The sequence below is a fragment of the Chelmon rostratus genome, chromosome 22 (assembly GCF_017976325.1).
Source record: "Chelmon rostratus isolate fCheRos1 chromosome 22, fCheRos1.pri, whole genome shotgun sequence".
Classification (NCBI taxonomy): Eukaryota; Metazoa; Chordata; class Actinopteri; order Chaetodontiformes; family Chaetodontidae; genus Chelmon; species Chelmon rostratus.
In genome coordinates, this window is record NC_055679.1 from 16,509,794 (window position 1) to 16,528,090 (window position 18,297).

Consider the following 18,297-nt stretch of genomic DNA (forward strand, 5'->3'; position numbering starts at 1 on the left):
ACGTTGATTTCCACATTTTTTTTTTTTTTTTTTTGTCCGAAATGTTCATTTGCATTTGTTGTGTGTATCAGTGAAAACGATGAACCCACTCCGTGTTGCTCTCTCCCTCCTCTCTGTCTTCATCGTCTCACCTGCTGTCGGCATGCTCTCTGTTCTCCTGGCAGCTTATTACATGAAGTGCACTGATAAGCAATAAGTGAGGATCATTTGCACAGTTTGTCTCTCCTCTGATATAGAATAAAAACCCACTGATAGTCCCTCAGTGCAGCCAGTTGCTTCATCACATTTTACACTGCAGTTTGCTTTATAGCACACCAATAATGCGTTACTGTCGTACAAGTGAGTGCACTTGGTGTGACATGCTACCATCAGCTGTGCATGAAGCATGACCTTCATTGCACCTATCTATTAAGTTAGAGCATTAAAGGTAACAGTGAAGCCTTATTGTTAGACATGCTGTCTTTGTCTCTGCAGTGTGATCTGTGTGTGTGTGTGTGTGTGTGTGTAGCTGCTTCATTTTAAGTTGGCAGTAATAACAGTGAAGAATAGAAATGCCTCATGGACCCTCCTCCACCATAGTGACCTCATTGTTGCCTGTTGTTGTGGTTGCTCCATCGGTTTAGTGCCTGGTGTATGAAGTGCAGGTGTGTTGACTCTAGAGCAAAGCGGTACCTGTAGAACTCATCAGGGAGTTAAATCTGACTCATAAATATGCAACCGATTACTTCACACAAATCACAAGAAACATATTTTCTCATTTATTTTTAATGGAGTCTGGCCATGCAGATAGTTTTATGGGCTTTATCTACACTACCTGTCAGCTATCACACCCACACAATGGAGGTAAATGGAATTCCAAAAGTTTGTTCTCCACCATCACTCTTCCTCAAAACAATATCCAGATCAGGTCCCCCAACACAAGACTCCTCATCAGCTGGATTTATACTTTAAGCTGCTGTGTAGTACATTATCAGGCCAGATGGTGCTTTCATTATGTCCCCCACACTAATTATGTTTACATTCTTTTGTTTACCTTTTGTTTGAGAATGATGGTGGGCCGCGCACGTACTAATATAACTGAAGTTTTGCATCCTGGTAACTTAAATTTCGCCCTCTCTCATCACCGAACAGCAGGCGGCTGCTGAGCGATCACAGTGTTTTTATTCTTTCATTTACCGTGACAGAGGGGTGGCTGCAGCGGAGACGTCTGAGTCTTCTCTCTTCCTGTTGTCTTCACTCCACCAGTGACAGATGTCCCAGCTTATTTAAGGATTTCATACCAAGCACGATGTAAAATTATTGTTTGCAATGAATACTGTAAGTGATATATGAGCAAACAAGGCTGTCATATAGGTCAAAACATGGCTGAATTCTAAAAATGAAGAGCCGTTTGGCAGCCAAATGATCCACCGGCAGGAGAAAACACAAGCAGCTCATGCTGACCAGTCTCACCTCTTATATCTCCACGTAGCTGCCGATGTGTCGGTTCATGTCAGCTGCACTCTAAACTCTTGGCTGGACTCGGCGCAGGCTTTAGCAGTAAACCTTTGACAAGACATTTCTGCATCTTAAGACTTTACTGTCAGCAGGTTTTTTGAGGTCTGTGTCCAAGGCGAGGTCTGTGGGTTAAATGAATTCACCTCCACCATACTGAGGAAGCAACAGAATCTCTAAACCTCAGCATATAAAACTAAAACCATCCGCATGGCTGAATACAACAAAAATGTCTTTTTGACTGCAATTTAAGTAAAGTGAAAGCAGATGCTGTTGCGTACCACTGATCGAACGTTGCACTAATTAAAGCGTTTTGCTAAAACTACTCTAGAGTCATGATTTTTTAAGATATCGCAGTCGGTTTTGCCCTGTTTCTGCTGAAAGTGCCTCATGCTACAGAGTGATTAATAATTCATCAGTGTGAACACAGAAACGCTAACAGCCCCACTGTTGTTTAGCATCCGGGCTCAAATGAAATGTGGCGTTACGTTAAACGTGTGTTGGAAAGAGGCCTCCTGCGGGCGACACTCAGACATCATTTCTATAATTTGCTCTGTGACGAAGCCACTTTAGAGCAACATCAGGCCGTACGGCTGTTTAATTTTCCTCCGACGCCGCTTCGCTCGTGAGTCAGCACCACCCATCTCGACAGTGTTTGTAGTCTTCGCCAATGCCGTGTTTTCTCTCTGGTTTCATTCCCCTTTGAAATGAAACACTATTTAAAGATGGAGCGAGGCAGATAGTACAGAGTGTGGTCAGAGAGCCATGCCCAGGCAGATAGACTCTATGAAGTCTGGAGAGAGGATTTGAGAATGAGAGGTAGGAGTCAAGCTGCTCAAGATTTTCTGTGAAACTCAAGAGGAAAATCTCCCTCTGCCATCCTGTCCTCCTTTGCTTACACTTCTCCTGCATACTGCTTCTCGCTCCTCCCTCCCCCCCATCTCCCCCGCCCTGAGCTGTGAATGTTAATGGCTGTATATCTCTCTCCCTGAACTTCACCTATGACTTCCCAGGTGCCAAGCACAGTAAACAAGCACCCCTCAGTTTATCCTGAAACGCGCCAGGGGACGCCACTCACTTTCGCCGTGTTACACGGACACGTCCCTGTCGTGCAGGTAGTGACGTTTATGACCCTGACCTTTGCACCAAAATGAGGATATAATGATGATGATGATTATTATTATGGTGCATAATAATAACAGCACTAATAATGCCATATGTGGTTTTTTATTTCTCCTTCTTGATCCTATCTGTGCAGTAATTATCTCAGCTAATGCGGAGAGGGCTTGGCCAAGGCAAACTCTCCAGATTAAGTTTGTTTTTAATAATGTATGCTCTTAAGATGTGTAGCTGAGTCACCCAGCCCCCCTGCTTCTCACCATAACTGAATCTAAGGATCCTACAGCAGCAGGGAGAAACTTCCGGAGGCAAACTAAACAGAGCAGAGCTCAGCCAGCCTGACACCCAGCCTCGAGGATGCCAAATTTCACTGTTTTGTTCAGTTTTGTTCATTCTTAATATATAATGCATTCTACTGCAGCAGTTGTTGTATGAGCTGACACTGGCTGAAAGCCTGATGAACAGCGTCGCCCTCAGGATTTTTTCAATTATTAATCTGCACCAGCGCAATCAGAATTTCTTTTTTTTTTGGGGGGGGGGGGTAGAAGAAGAAGAAACCATTTTGATTTTTCCATTCTCAGCTCAGGCAAGTCAACACCAGCAATAAGCCCACCAGACAGAAGCTAATGAGGGAGCGTAGCTACGAGTGTGTTTAGTGTCCAGAGCTCGGACAGTCTCCAAATGAGGTGGTTTAGGTCTCCAGCAGCTGCCAAGCCTTAGTGTAACACACCGTCTCTCCCTCGCCTGTTTTCTTCCTCCCCACTCTCCCTCCTGGTTTGTTTGTTTCCTCCCTCCCTCCCTGCCTACCTCCCTGCCTCCCTCCCCTGCCACAGTTGCTGCTGGATAATAGAGCGAATGTGGAGGGCGCCCTGCAGGATGGGGCGGAGAACTACACAGAGACCCCGCTTCAGCTGGCCGCTGCTGCAGGTAATCACATACGAGCAGCAAAGATGTGGACTCTTCACTTTCAGATTCCGGTCGTGCATGTCTGACCCAAGTTTTCTTCTGCTTGGTACACAGTTTAAGGGATTAGTCATGACATGTTTGATTCTGAGCTCACCAGAAGGCATTCTCACTCTGGAAAGCATCATCTAATTAGTTTATCACTTTCAATTACTATCTGAGAGTCGAGAACGCAGTGAATTTCAAACGCTGCATCTATAGTTGTGCAGCCATGTGTGAAAGGACCTGCAGCAGATATTGTTATTCCATCAAAATGGGCTCTGTGGAAATTTTCTGTGGAAGCAGAATCAAATGTGCATTAAAAGGAAAAGTTTAACATTTTGAGTATTTGCTGTCTTGCTGGGAGTTAGATAAAAAGATTGATACTACCATCGTATATTTACAGCCAACAGCTGGTTAGCTTAGCTTAGCATAAAGACTGTAAATAGGTGGAGCCAGCCAGGCTAGCTTTGTTCCAACGTAGCAGAATCTGAACACCAGCAGCTCTAAAGACGCATTTCCACGAAGCAGTCCAGCTCAGTTCAGTTCACTTGATTACACGTTTATTTTCACGTTACCGTTGGCAAAAGTTGTGGAAGGTACGTTTCTTTCATTCTAAGTGAGCTGAGCTGATGCTAAAAGGTGGCGTTCAAACACAACAAACCTCTGATTGGTCAGAGAGAATCGGAGCAGCCGGAGTTGCCTGAACCTCTGATGCAGGATTTCCCGACTCTCCTGTTTTCCTCAGCAGTCTTTTGTCTTGTTGCCTGCAGCATTTTCTCAAAGCTTATCACCTTGTTGTAATAAACAACCACATACAGAGAAGAAAGAACACAAAACATTAAAGGTCCTCCATCAGAGAAGCAGAGAGGAGTGACGGTGAATCACGCAGCGCAGAGGAAAAGGTCAGCAGTAAGTTGTCAGTCGGGCAGTAAATATACAGTGGAGGTTGCAGCGTGTCACTTAATAAATGCTGCAGCTTTTCAAGTCAAAGAAAAGTCTCGTCTGTTGTTTTGCAACTGCTGGATAAGAGAAGGGGGTGAACCCTGAAACCCTGATAACAACCACACCTACATGTAAGAGCCATCTGCGGTGGAACCACAGAACATAGAGTTTAGGTTCATGCAGGTGCTGGTTTCAAAGAGACTGCACCCAAAGACTACTTATACCTTTTTAAACAGTGCGTTGTTCTCATTGTGAGGCTTCCTTGGTCACTGCGTCCAGACAAGAAATAGTCCTGCACATAAATATTTTTATAAAACCACAAATTGTTGTTTGTACACTTTGTTTTTTGTATAAATAAGATATAACATGTAAATTCGTGAGTGCTAAGCTAAGCTAACTGACTGCTGCCTCTAAGGTGTCAAACTCTTGGCAAGAAAGCAAACACACTTTTCCAAAAATGTCAAAATGTTCCTTGAAATGCGTCACATATTTGCCAAATGTTTGATCTCTTTATGTCTGCTTTTTTAATTAACCCTAGTGAGAGTTTTTTCAACGTGAATGATCGAAGTTAATTGCAACACAACAAGTTGGCGTACAGTAGTGAAGCTTTGCGTTACAGTGAGGGACCTCAGGAAGGCGTAGGCAGCCATGTTGCCATGGTAACGGGTGATTAAAACACCCAGCCACAGATAATGAACACTATTAACATCCCACTCATTAAATAATAAATAATGTAGATGAAATAAAGACCACAATCCCAGAGCTAATTTTGTTAATGAATAGCGCGGAGCGAGAGACTTTCTAAGAACAGAATAGTTTCCTGCAGCTCCTCCGACTCTCTGCCTGCTGTCACATTAACTTCGCCAGGACAGAAAAGCTGAAGTCAGCAATGCCCGAATCCAGACATTCAGGTTACATTCCAGTCGATTTTAAATGAGCTGCGTCTTGACTGTGTCAGATAAGATCAGCGTTGAAGTGTTTAAGCCCCCTTCCAGCGCGAACCTACAGTAGTTTCTGTTCTTCCAACGCTCGGCAGAGAGGATCGCAGAGCAGATGCAGTCGCTCGATTTCGTTCATAACTACGTGGAATTCGGTGAGCGTGAAAAGGTTTCAGTTTTGTTGTTGTACTCTTCAAAGGAAGCACTCAAAGAACCACTTAAAGAGCCTCCCTTCACCTCAGGAAGCTGACATTTTCAGCACCAACATCAGTGATGGAAGAAGTGTTCACGTTCTCTACGGCAGCAAAAGTACCACACTGTAGAAAAACTCCATTATAAGTAAAAGTCCTGAAAGATGGTGGAAGAAGTACTCCATTCCTTCATTCAGAGGTCAAATCAGCAAAATGTATTTAAAGAATCAAAAGTGCCCACTATGCAGAATGGCTCCTTATCACATGTAGAAAGGAACTAAAGGCTGTAAGTATCAAATATTTTGAGGTGAAAAGTGCAGTATTTCCCTCTGAGATGTAGTAGAGTAGAGGTCTAAAGTAAGGTATAATGAAAATACTCAAAAGTGTACTTGAGTAAATGTGCTCGCTCCACCACTGATGAACACAGATGGTTGTGATCATCAAATGGCAGCTGTATTTCAGTGTATTCACCCTTCATCCCTCTGTTCCACATCCTCCTCAGGTAACTTTGAGTTGGTGAGTTTGCTTTTGGAGAGAGGGGCCGACCCCATGATCGGGACCATGTGTCGAAACGGCATCTCGTCCGCCCCGCTGGGGGACATGAACTCGTACAGCCTGGCAGCGGCGCATGGCCACAGGTAATACACGCCACGCACGCACACACAGGCCAACACACCAGTGCCAGGCAGCCAGAGACGTATCCATTACCCCAGTATTGATCCATTTACACCCTCTGCCCTGGTCCAGCTGCCTCTCACAGAATCCTGCAGCATGTGAGAGGCAGATATCTCGGTGCCGCCGTCAGACAGCAGCCGACGATAAGCGCTGCAGACTATTCAGCGGCACTTATGGCTTCGGTTTGACATCATTTCCCTGCAGCTGAGTAAGATAAAGCCCATTAACATTCAGGGCAGTGAGAGCTGTCAGGAAGTGGAGCGCAGCGGCAAGCCAACAACACAATGCAGCATTATTAAGACAATCAGTTATAGTGCGATGATCACGCTGCAGCGTGTCGTGAGCAGCCTCACGCTGCATTAGGATTAGCTGTGAGACGGCAGGGTGGAAAACTTCTAAAGGACCAAAAACCACCTGAACGCCGCGACCTCGTTTGAATCCCTCCTCTGTTCTACAAGGATGTGACAACGTTGCGACCACAAAGGGTCTTCTTCATGTCAGAGGGAGACAGCTTGTAGCTGACGCCATGTGTAGTCGAAGCATTATCATGAATAAAAGAAGAATCTGGAACGAGCAGTATATACAAATATTCCTACACTTTCACCTGACATTTATTAAACCTGTTCTGTCCTGTTTGATTTTTGTAAAATATACTTATTTGTACTCTTGCTGAGCGTTAGATGAGAACATTAATATCTGTTTTATTCTGTGCTGTCAGTGGGGACATGACAGGTTTAGCCAGGGCTAGCATAATTCTGGAAGCAGGAAACAGCTAGCATCAACACAAAATTAAACATTTAAAAAAACAACAGCTCCAGGGTTGTTTTTCTTACATGTTGCATCTTGTTAGCTCGCATGCTAGCCACCGATATATCCAAAAATAACGTGGGCTCTGTTTAGAGTGTGTTTTGTTTGTTCTGTTAAGCTATTATGCGCTAAGCTAGGCTAAATATGTCACAGAGCCATGTCTGATATCGATCTTCTCATCTGACCCTCAGCAAGAGGACGTATATACGTCTTTCTTTTTATTATGTTTAACGATCAAACCTCAAGTAGACTGTGTAGCGTGTGTGTGACACTCGCGTGCTTTTGTTCTGGGGCTTTTTTAAGGTTTCAGCTGGACCCCCGTTAGTTTTTATTAAAGGAATTCTTCAAGCTAAAGTATGCAGCGCAATTTTAGACAGCTTCCTGGAAACAGTTTGGGGACCCTTTACTGTTTTAATATGACATTGGCCCTGTGTCCATAAAGAAACGGTCTTCATCCAGCACCTTTGAGGTGAACCGAAACGCCACCATCAGCGGCGAGCCTCACCGATGCTGTTGCGACTGAGTGGGAGCAAATCCCTGCAGCCAAGACCAAAGCCCTCCAGGAAGAGTGGAGGCTGTTTTAGCATCAGATTGATGCTCGTGGTTCAGGGATGAGCTGTTCAGCTGTGACAAGAAGGTGCAACATTTGGGTGTCTGCAAACTGTTATATAGTGCAGATCCATGGACACAAGCAGAGAAAATACTGCACTGTGGTAATCTGCTCACTCACTGATATGCACTTAAACCCAAGAGACTCTAAGTGGTGATCAAACAACATTTTCTAAACGGCTTCAAAGCGAGCCTCCCACTGACTTGTCATCGGCGATCAAACAATCTCAGAAACAGGATATGATGTTATGTTTGTCTAAACGAGCCCCTCCTCACTAAAGCAGATGGAGCAGTGATGCATCCTCGAGCTGTGATCACACTGCATGCGTTACGTGTTGAAATCCATTCTTCACCGAGGGGGGGGGAGGGGGGGCATCTGTTACTGCTGCATCATTCTGTTGCAGAAACAGAGCGTTGCAATGTTGTGCGCATTGCTAATGAATCTGCAGACTAAAACACATGTTGGTTTGCAGCATCTTTGACCATCGTTTCTTTTCAGAGGAGATGATCAGTTCCAGCTTAATATATTTTAACTGCAGACCAATTATTGAGGTTCAGAGTACGCAGTCGTGTTTAATTAAGTACATGAGAATATTTTGAGTGCCAGCAGGGCTGGAGAGCTGGATTAGTTTAATGTTATGCTAACACAGCATGTTTATGCCTAATTGAGAAGCATTTTCCGGTCTGTGATCATCCACTTCACAACTTCTCTTGCTATGATTTGACCCCAGGCCACGCTAGGTGTTCTGTAATTTTCTCACCCCCTCCCCGCAGCCGGATTCCTTTTTTACCTCTTGTCCTGACCTTAAAACAATCTGTCACTGCATCTTATCACTCTGCTGTCCTTTACTCTGTGTCTGGGTTTTATCTTCTACCTCATTCCCTCCAGGAATGTATTTCGGAAGCTCCTGGCCCAGTCGGAGAAGGAAAAGGGGGACGTGCTGTCCCTGGAGGAGATCCTGGCCGAGGGCTCAGAACACGGGGAGAAGAGGTTGGCACCGCAGGCCAACGGCGGAGGGACCCTTCGAACAGGAAAGGCCAAACTGAGGGCCCTGAGAGAGGCCATGTACCATAGCGCAGAGCACGGCCATGTGGACATCACCATAGACATCCGCAGCTTAGGTCAGATTTACTAATACATGCTTCACTGGCACACATGCCTCGCTCTCTGGTGTCTCCAGCTGTCCTGGAGATGTGCTCATGCTGTGCCTGTCCTGTCCCGTCCTGTGCTGTCCTGTACACACTCTCAGCATCACTGCTACTCATCCAACCATCAAACAGTCGCACATGTAGGGCGTTTTGTATCCGAGGCGATAATGGCTTGGGTCAAAGGTGTGAACGTGATGATGAAAAAGGGTCCCCGAGCAGAGCTCGTTCTGTCGATGTGGGAATCATCAGCTTTCATCTCGACATCGTCCAGCTCATAGGACGTAAGACTAATGTGGCTGTTGATTAGGATTTGATTAGGAGTGCCATTTCATAGCTCATTCTGTTGTCCTGCAGTTGTAGATGTTCAACTTCAGTCTGACATTTTGAGAAATACTCTTGACGGATCACATATCAAGCTACAGCCAGCTGCTGGTTAGCTTAGCTTAGCATAAAGACTGGAAGCAGGTGGACAACTAGCCTGGCTCTGTCCAAAGGTAACAAATCCACCTAACAGCACCTCTAACGATCACTGATTCACATGTTATATCTGTTTTATTCATCTGTACAATAACAAACATACAAAGTTTTCAGGGTTTCCGCGTCTGCGAGGCCACAAAGGTTCACGTGTCATGCTCTTCCTCTTGTTTTCAGAAGGTCGGCATCATATTTTCTTGTGCACATGTTGAACCTTTTTGTATTGCAGGACATGTAGAAGGCTGTGCTGTGTGTGCTAACACTGAAGCATGATCAAGGTTGAACTGCCTCCAGTCTCAGTGCTGAGCTCAGCTAACCAGCTCCTGACTTTAGCTTCATATTTAACAGTTTGAGAGTGGTGTCGCCATTTGTTCCCTGAAATGCTGACCTATTCCTTTCAGACCTTTGCCTCAACGTTGGCTTAAAAGCTGAGGTTTACGGGTCATTCAGAGACCTTGGACGCAGCAGTTGACTCCTAAAGAATCTCACTTACGGGAAGATGATATGAAGCAGTCAAAGGACTGTGTTTTGAGATTGTTTTGTCTGTTTCCAAGGTCAAAAATGGACTTGATTTTAGGCTAAATGGGAGAAAATAGTGAAAATCAGAAGTTCCCAGAGCCCAAGGTGACATCTTTGAATAACTTGTTTTGTCTCTAAAACCCCCAAAATAACAAGTTTATGATTCATGAAAAATAGAAAAGTGGCAAATCTGAGAAGCTGGAAGAAGCATTTTTTTAGGATTTTTGCTATTGTTTAATTTTCTAATCCATTAAGCAACTAATCATTTCAGCAGGGCTGTTAATACACAAACCTCTACTATCATCTCACAAGTTCTGTTAATTTCGCATGCACGTCATTCAGTGCTCATTGTATCGTTGCAGAACATTACAGCCATTTTTTGAACGGGACAGTTTTTAATTATATTCAAGTGGTGCCTTTATATTCCTGCCGGAGCCTCCGACTCTCCGCTAATCCAACAGTCACCGTGCAATCGCCCTTCAACTCACGCTAACACCATGAAGTGATGGAAACATGGTCGGTTCTGTCGCCCTTGAAACTGCTCTGAACCAGACGGGCTTTGCTGTGTGTATTCACTGTCCTGTGGTGTTATTCCCAGGCGTTCCCTGGACGCTGCACACCTGGCTCGAGTCCCTGCGTACCTGCTTCATCCAGCACCGCCGGCCGCTGATCCAAGGCCTGCTCAAAGACTTCAGCTGCATCCAGGAGGACGAGTACACGGAGGAGCTCATCACGCACGGCCTGCCGCTCATGTTCCAGATCCTCCGAGCCAGCAAGGTCACCGGGGCTTTCTTTCATGTGCATGTAAACAAAATGCTTGTTAGAGAAACATCAGACAAACTAAGGCTGCTTTGCTGGGAATACAAACTGTCCTGTGCTCGTATATACTGGGGTGACATTAACACTCACATTTGCATATATTTAGTTGCACTCCAAACCATATTATCATACATTTGCATAAAATTTTGTCCCGGATAGCTCGTTGAAAACAGAGGCCAGAGAGCTGTAATCTGTGCAAAGTTTGCATCCTCACTTGTGTCGGTGTGTGTTTGCAGAACGAGGTGATAAGCCAGCAGCTGTCAGTCATCTTCACCCAGTGCTACGGGCCCTTTCCCATCCCTAAGCTGACAGAGATCAAGAAGAAGCAGACCTCGCGCTTAGGTAAGAGAGCGAATTATAAATAGTGAGTGTTCCTCAGCACTTTCTGGCACTTTCTGCATTAAACGAAGCGAAGAGTGACGAGTGAGTGACAGCAGGGCTACAGTTAAAGCCCAGAGAGTCTTGTCTTTGGGTCTGCTTAATACTCGGAAACGAGTTACTTCTTTCCTCAGATTTTCAGTTCATGAAGTCTATCGGTGATGATGGTCTGGAAATGAACCAAGTACATCTACTCAAGTACTGTACATAACATACTTTACTTGAGCATTTCCATTTTATGCAACTTTATACTTCTGCTCCACTACATATCAGAGGTAAATATTTACTCCACTGTATTTATTTTACTCATAGTTACTAGTTACTTACAGTACTGGACTAATAATCTGCCCAGTAGTATACACAGCATGTAAAATTGGCTCCACATTGACGAACTACAGCATTAAAATGCACTTACATGCATTTATTAGTGATAAAATCAGAATAATATTCGTTCAGCCATTCTGCACTTTTACTTTTGATAGTTAAAGTACATTTTACCAATAATACTTCTGTACTTTCACTTGTATCAAAGTATTTTCAGACTGTGGTATTTCTGCCTTTACTTAAATAAAAGTACTTCTTCAAACACTGCACCTATTAAAGGTTTTGTGAGCCCGCAGTAGTTTGAATTTCTTTTGTAGTTCATCATTTGGTGTCTCAGGATGGCAAAAAGGCAAATAAATACAGATCAAAATATTATGTAACAACATGTGCCAACTAACACAACAATTTCTTTTTGACATTTGAGAAATATTACAAAGTGCATTTTAATGACAAAACACTGCTGTTTGATAAGATACTCAGAGGACTGTATGACAATGACTAACAAGTGAAGGGGGTCAGAAAACGGGTAAGGCTGTTTTCTTTTCTTCTGGAATAACTCATCTGCAGGTCTCGTCAAGTTTTAAAAGGCGCTGAATTCAATTTCCTCACTAAAAGGTCTTAGAAGGTGTTAAATTTCATGTCTTAAAGTGTTTTTGTGATAGCAGGCTGTCGGGAGACGTTGCAGATTTATGAAGTCAGAGTGGGATTGTTGAGACTGTGGATTGTGCTGCAGGAGGCTGTTTAATCCTTTTTAGAGGAGTTTCAGTCAGAGCCATCAGACCTGCAGCAAACAGTCACGACTGTTAGCTCCAGCAGCTCAGACGCTCATCATCTCATAATGGACGGCTCAAGCAAAGACTTTAAAGGTGTACGGAGCGCGTAATATGTAACATTTCCACATTAAAATGTCTAAAAACAACAGACGTGCTGTATGTCATGTATGTTACCGTCTGTCGGTGGCGTCAGATTTTACATAAGCAACACTGGTTAGTGATGAAGACGACTCCCATGATCCCATGCTTCTTCATCATCAAACCGTGTCTTTTGTTGTTGTTTTGATTAATGGACCCCTAGGGGCAGAGATGAAATACTGTGCCTTTAAATGAACTTAAATGAGTCATTTTTAATTGGTTGATCCATCTATTCATCTTCTGCCACTTACCAAGTCACATTGATTTGATTCATTACATCAGTAGAAATGATTAATAAAGCTGCTGGGAAGTCGAGAACATTTGTGATCGGCCATATTGCCGCTACAGGTTTGCATCATACTTTAGTGCTTTTAGCCGTTATGACCATGAAACAGGTATTAAATTGTTTTTTTTGCACTCAATAAATAATAACTGGTTTATTCATTTTAAGAATGGCTTTTATCTGTTTTTGCAAATTACCTCTCCATATTTTATTTTTGTCTTCCCTTAAAGATTAAGATCAAAAACAACAATAATAAATGATTATTCCACTAACATATAAGGATTAAAGTTTAGGATCTTAAAGTTTATGCTTTGCTCCTTTCAGTTATTCGTGGTGTTTTTCAAGCAGAAATTTGTATTTGTATATATCTGTAGTGATGTGATTGATCAGTCTGATCTGGTATTAAACGCGTCTTTGAAGTTTTTTTTTTTCCACGTTTCCTGTAAATATATGAGGAGGCCCTGAGCCACTCAGTGACTGTGCTGCAGCACCACCTAGTGTTTAATCAGCATAAAATGATGAATGGTTTGTTATTTTGTGTGTGAGAAGAATTGATGCTTTCAGAACTTTGACTAATTAAACGACCAGGCTGCTCCGCTCAGAGGGCCGGATATCAAACTCAACTGGCTGCCTTTAGGAACACTAATGAAATGGGAGTTGTTGTGTTTTGATAATGCTGCACTGATGGCTGAGTGATGAACGGCCCTCTGGGTAAATAATGACCACATTATATTAATCTTTTGCTGTTTGCTGTTCTGCATCCGTAGTTTGGGAAACTTGAGTAATGAGGCAACATTTGGACGTTTTTATTGGATCTTATTGTCATCTTCTTCTGTTTTTTCAGACCCCCACTTCCTGAACAACAAGGACATGTCTGATGTTACTTTCCTGGTCGAGGGGAAACCGTTTTATGCACATAAAGTTCTGCTGTTTACAGCGTCACCCAGGTGAAGACTTTAGCTGTTTATTAAGATAGATTTTTATTTTCTTTCTGCCGATTCAGCATTAATACAACCATGATTCCTTCTGCTGCATCCAGGTTCAAGTCACTGCTGCAGAACCGACCAGCAGCAGAGAACACCTGTATTGAGATCAGCCACGTCAAGTACAACATTTTCCATGTAAGATTTTTATTGTGTCATCCTCTGCCTTCCAATAATGAAACCACGAAAAGCACAGTCATTGTGTTGTGGCTACTTATTGTCTGATATATCGAACTCTACCAACAAAGTGTTTTTATTCAAAGAAACCCCAATAAAAGCATTGGATGTGTGTACAGAGAGCGAAATAAAACCAGTAAAGTGACTCTATGAATGACTCTGTGGATGAAGTACAGAAACGCTGCTGTAGACTGAACCCTGTGCTGCTCTGTTTCAGCTGGTCATGCAGTATCTGTACTGCGGAGGCACTGAGTCATTGCACATACGCAACACTGAAGTTATGGAGGTAAGAGAGACTTAACCAAAGTTTGCTGAGCGACAACACGAGCATTAGCGTTTCTAATCCCGAGTCCTGTGCCTCATTCTGTGTGGCTGTACTGTTCCCTGCAGCTCCTCTCTGCAGCCAAATTCTTCCAGCTAGAGGCCCTTCAGAGACACTGTGAGATCATCTGCTCCAAGAACATCACCACGGAAACCTGCGTGGACCTCTACAAACACGCCAAGGTGACAGCAGACATGGTGGAGAGCATTTAATCAACTAACATTATTGATGCAGTATATATATGTATACAGGTATACACATAACAATCGTACTGTCTGTTGGAGGTGTTCACCTCAGCTCCACAGAGTGTTTAACATCTTTTAACTCGCTGAATAAGATGACAGTAATAATGTAAAATTATTATTATTTCATTAGTTTGAGAGACGTATGATGGCATGTCAAGCATTAGCATGCTAACATGCTAAACTAAGGTGGGGAACATGGTAAATATTGTCCTTGCCAAACATCAGCATGTTAGCATGGTGATGTTAGCATTTAGCACATAGCACAGTTGTGATTACAGCCTCACAGAGCTGCTAGCATGTCTGTAGACTCTTGGTCAAATTGTAGTCTGTGGCACACAGTGGTGGCCAAAAACTCCCCTAAAAGAGCATCAAAACAATTTGAGAGCTGCTACAAAGATATGAAAAACCTGTAGCACTGATGGTCTCACCTTTCAGAGCAGTTAAAAACCCTCTGCCGTTTCCTCTCCATCTTCTTCTCGATGTAGTTCCTTGGTGCCTCGGAGCTTACTGCTTTCATCGAGGGCTATTTCCTGAAGAACATGGTGCTGCTGATTGAACTCGACGGCTTCAAGCAGCTGCTGTACGAGCCTCCTCCACCCGAGAGCCCCGTGTCCAGCCCCGGCATCTACTCCGACATCCTCCTCGACCTGGAGAAGACTCTGGCCATACGCATCCGCTCCATCCACCTCTCCACCTCCAAGGGCTCCGTGGTGTGACGTCGTCCTCTCCGAAGCCCTCCGATCCAGGCACAGCATCCATGTAACGCCACTTTTAACGCCCTGCTATACAGCCCCGTCCACGTGTCCCACCCCCCCACTGAAGAGGGGCTGTCGGAGGTTTTTATGTCAGGGATTCCCTTTAATTCTGCCTGTTGCAGCCCCCTTGAGAGTTACCGTTGGCATACGTGACAAAATCAGAGAGAGAACGTTCTCGCCTTGAACTCTGTTGTCCTAATAGCTCCCACCGATCACTTCCCACCCCCACAATAAAAAACTGTAAAAGAAAAAAAAAAAAAAAAACCTGACCCACGTGAGCAGTATCACTTAGAACTAATCGTGATTACGAAACTTATTGTATTTCATATAAGATACGTGCATGAAATACATCCTGTGCACCTTTTTTCGCTTAAAAAGGTAGAGTAGAATTTTAACTCAGTAAAAGCAGCTTTCTCATCATCTCTGATATGAGACTTTGGTTTACAAACATCACTTTATGGAAGTGGATGCCATCGCAGTATAAAGTTTAACACATGCCAAAATATAATCCTACTATACAACCAATACAAGTGACTCGTAGCAATGCCACGACGGGCTTTAGGTGGACTTTTTTGAACTTCTTGACATTTCACTCTGTCACTCGTATGTTGGATACGTTTCACTGTGTTATATCTACTGTGTGCAGAGGCCAAACTGATCACAGGAACTTCCACCGTGGCCGACACCGCAGCGCTGATTAGACTAAAGACGGCCCACTCAGTGAAATCTATGCTGACGTGTGCTTGAAGCGCGGACGGCCGACTGGGAAATTAACTCCACGAACACTGTCGACTTTTTTTTGCATGACACCTACTCAACTGAGCTGCCCTGATATTGCTTTTTATGCAGAGCTTACTTCACGGACCACTTTCTCAAGGGGAAGAAAGGGAAAACGCTGCTTATTAACTTTCTATCCACTGCAAAACTGACTGAGCGGGATTTGGAGATGGATTCCGATTGGCAGGGACTTTCTCTTCAAAGATATTTAAAGCAACGTGTAAATACGTCCTTAAAGTCATCGTGCTGGTCGTTCTTTTTTGTAAACTGATGTACAGTACTCTCCTACACTCGCTTGGCTGACGACACCGGTCTCATTGAATGTGCTCCCAGTTTGTTCCCGCTGTATGTGTCTGTTGATGCAAAGTTGCATGTTTACTCTGTTCGTTTGAATCCTCCGTTTCGCTTTAGGTGTGCTTTCTGTGTAGATCGGTAGGGCTGAGTAAGGTGCTGATTGTTCCAGTTGATGTCCAGTCAAAGGATGTTCCCGTCACTTATTCTGCTATTTCTGATACATTCCAGATTATCAGGGTAGATCACAAGATGCATCTTGAAGTTACTTTTTGTTTTAGGCTTCACCTCGGCTGAATTTCTCAATCACATCAGTCCTGTGAAAGAAAAGTTGAATTCCCACACCGAGTTTATAAGAGACATTGGTTATTAGAAACACAACAAATGGCTTCTGTTTTACTGCACGTTTTCAATCTGCAGATAAAAACACCGAGTGGACACGGAGGCAATCGATAATTAAGTATTGCACTAAACGGTTGGCTGAGATGGAAAAATGTGCCGATAACAATCAATAAAAGTAAAGTGCGGCAGAGTGCAATGGGAACAGACTTCCACTGAAGCTTCCAACGAAGAGGCAAAAGATGGCGGCAGATGAAAACAGCCGATCTGTGTAGACCAATCAGAAGAGTGCGTTCCTCAAATCAATACAAAACAAACAGAAATTCCATATTTCCACGTCATTTTTCCTTCAGCGTGAGGTTTCTGGTTGCTCCCTCCTATTATGCAACGCCTTAATGGCACCTGACAGGAGAATTAGCGCCACCAACTGTTCATAAGATGAACCAACTCCTGAAAGCAACACAACTGTAGTTGGTGGAAACGTGCATTAATTTGCTTTTGCCGATTTTATGGAAGTTTGAAAATCTTCGGCTTGTCAAAGCATGAAACTCCTGTTTGAATCATCACGACAAAAGATGTCAGAAAATGTCTGTTTGATAAAAAGTTGAAGGTACAAGCCTGTGTGCATAGAAACATCGAGGTAGGCATTAAAGGTTCTGTGTCTGACATCCACATCACTAGAGCTGTCACATCGCTCTCATACCCACCAGACTCCATTGAGAAAAACAGAAATTTTACCTCGCAGATCATCATAAAACACACTTCCTTCAAACTCGACAGAAACAAAATAAAACTCATCTTTCCACTGTTCAAACAATCACTAACTAACTGGTTTGGTTGAATTAAAAAAGTTATTCATTGACTAAAATGCAAAAATATTCTGACTCATGCACTGACATGCTTGTGTGGTCGGACCGGCTAACAAAACCAAGAACAGAGAAGCTCAGCGGGAGTGTGACTCTGTTCAGGACGCCTTTATTCCGCTATATTCTTACATTGCAAATAGCTGTTTTCTGTTATTTTAATGTTTAAAATGTCATATATAGAGCCTTTAACTACAACTCCGAGGTGTATTCCAGCAATAAACACAGTGACAGGGCTTCAGATGCACTGTTCAGTTTCCAGTGATGAAAAAATGGAAAACACAATCTCAATCAGACGTGTTTGGTCACAAATTCAACAATGAAGTGTTTTTATTTGCTACCACCTAGTGAAACTAATGACCGAAACATAATGTATGTATGATCGTAATATTATCTGGATGAGTCATGTTTGTAAGTAACATGGAGGATTTCATATGACGAAAAATTTAAAAAAAGCAATGAGTCTTTAAATTCCCAGTGTGAAACAGCACATCTTTATCCTACAGTTAAAAAAAATTAGGAATCTCAAATCTTAAACTCCTGAAATAATTACTTCATCACTAATTGATCTGAAATCCTTTAAATGAGACGAACAACAGAAATGGAAATTGAAAAAAAAGGCAAATAAAAGATTCAATGGGCAATAAAAACAAGTAATTTTTATTTAAGTGGAGGAAAGTTTAAGAGCGTTCTGGTGTTTACATCGATTATCGATGTGGTAATTGTCTCAGGTGTTTGAGCTTCAGCTCAGCTGTTTGAGATTTGGTTCCCCCCTCTCATTGGCTGTCACAGCCTGGGGCTCTAGTATAAAGAGGTGTTGTTTCATGGTGGCCCCTCACCACAACGCTGTGTCTCTAATCAACTCAAACCCTGCGGAAATTCAACCTTTTGTTCCACATGATTGCATTTTCCCTTCGCACCTGCTCACCAGGTGTTCGTTGGATATTACTGACCAATTCTAAAAGGAC

The 18,297-nt window shown here is 43.3% G+C and overlaps 1 protein-coding gene across 1 annotated transcript in view; it reads left to right on the forward strand.

The window, feature by feature from the left end:
* LOC121625640 (ankyrin repeat and BTB/POZ domain-containing protein BTBD11-A) overlaps positions 1 to 15,323 on the forward strand; it is a 170,630-nt gene extending 155,307 nt beyond the window's left edge. The window contains exons 7-17 of the mRNA XM_041963807.1: positions 2,508 to 2,609; positions 3,447 to 3,540; positions 6,132 to 6,267; positions 8,610 to 8,842; positions 10,461 to 10,639; positions 10,918 to 11,023; positions 13,422 to 13,524; positions 13,617 to 13,698; positions 13,955 to 14,023; positions 14,128 to 14,241; positions 14,790 to 15,323. Coding sequence (XP_041819741.1) covers positions 2,508 to 2,609; positions 3,447 to 3,540; positions 6,132 to 6,267; positions 8,610 to 8,842; positions 10,461 to 10,639; positions 10,918 to 11,023; positions 13,422 to 13,524; positions 13,617 to 13,698; positions 13,955 to 14,023; positions 14,128 to 14,241; positions 14,790 to 15,020 — 1,449 coding nt within the window. The 3' untranslated portion in view covers positions 15,021 to 15,323. The remainder of the gene's footprint in view (positions 1 to 2,507; positions 2,610 to 3,446; positions 3,541 to 6,131; positions 6,268 to 8,609; positions 8,843 to 10,460; positions 10,640 to 10,917; positions 11,024 to 13,421; positions 13,525 to 13,616; positions 13,699 to 13,954; positions 14,024 to 14,127; positions 14,242 to 14,789) is intronic.
* The last annotated feature ends 2,974 nt before the right edge of the window (positions 15,324 to 18,297 follow it).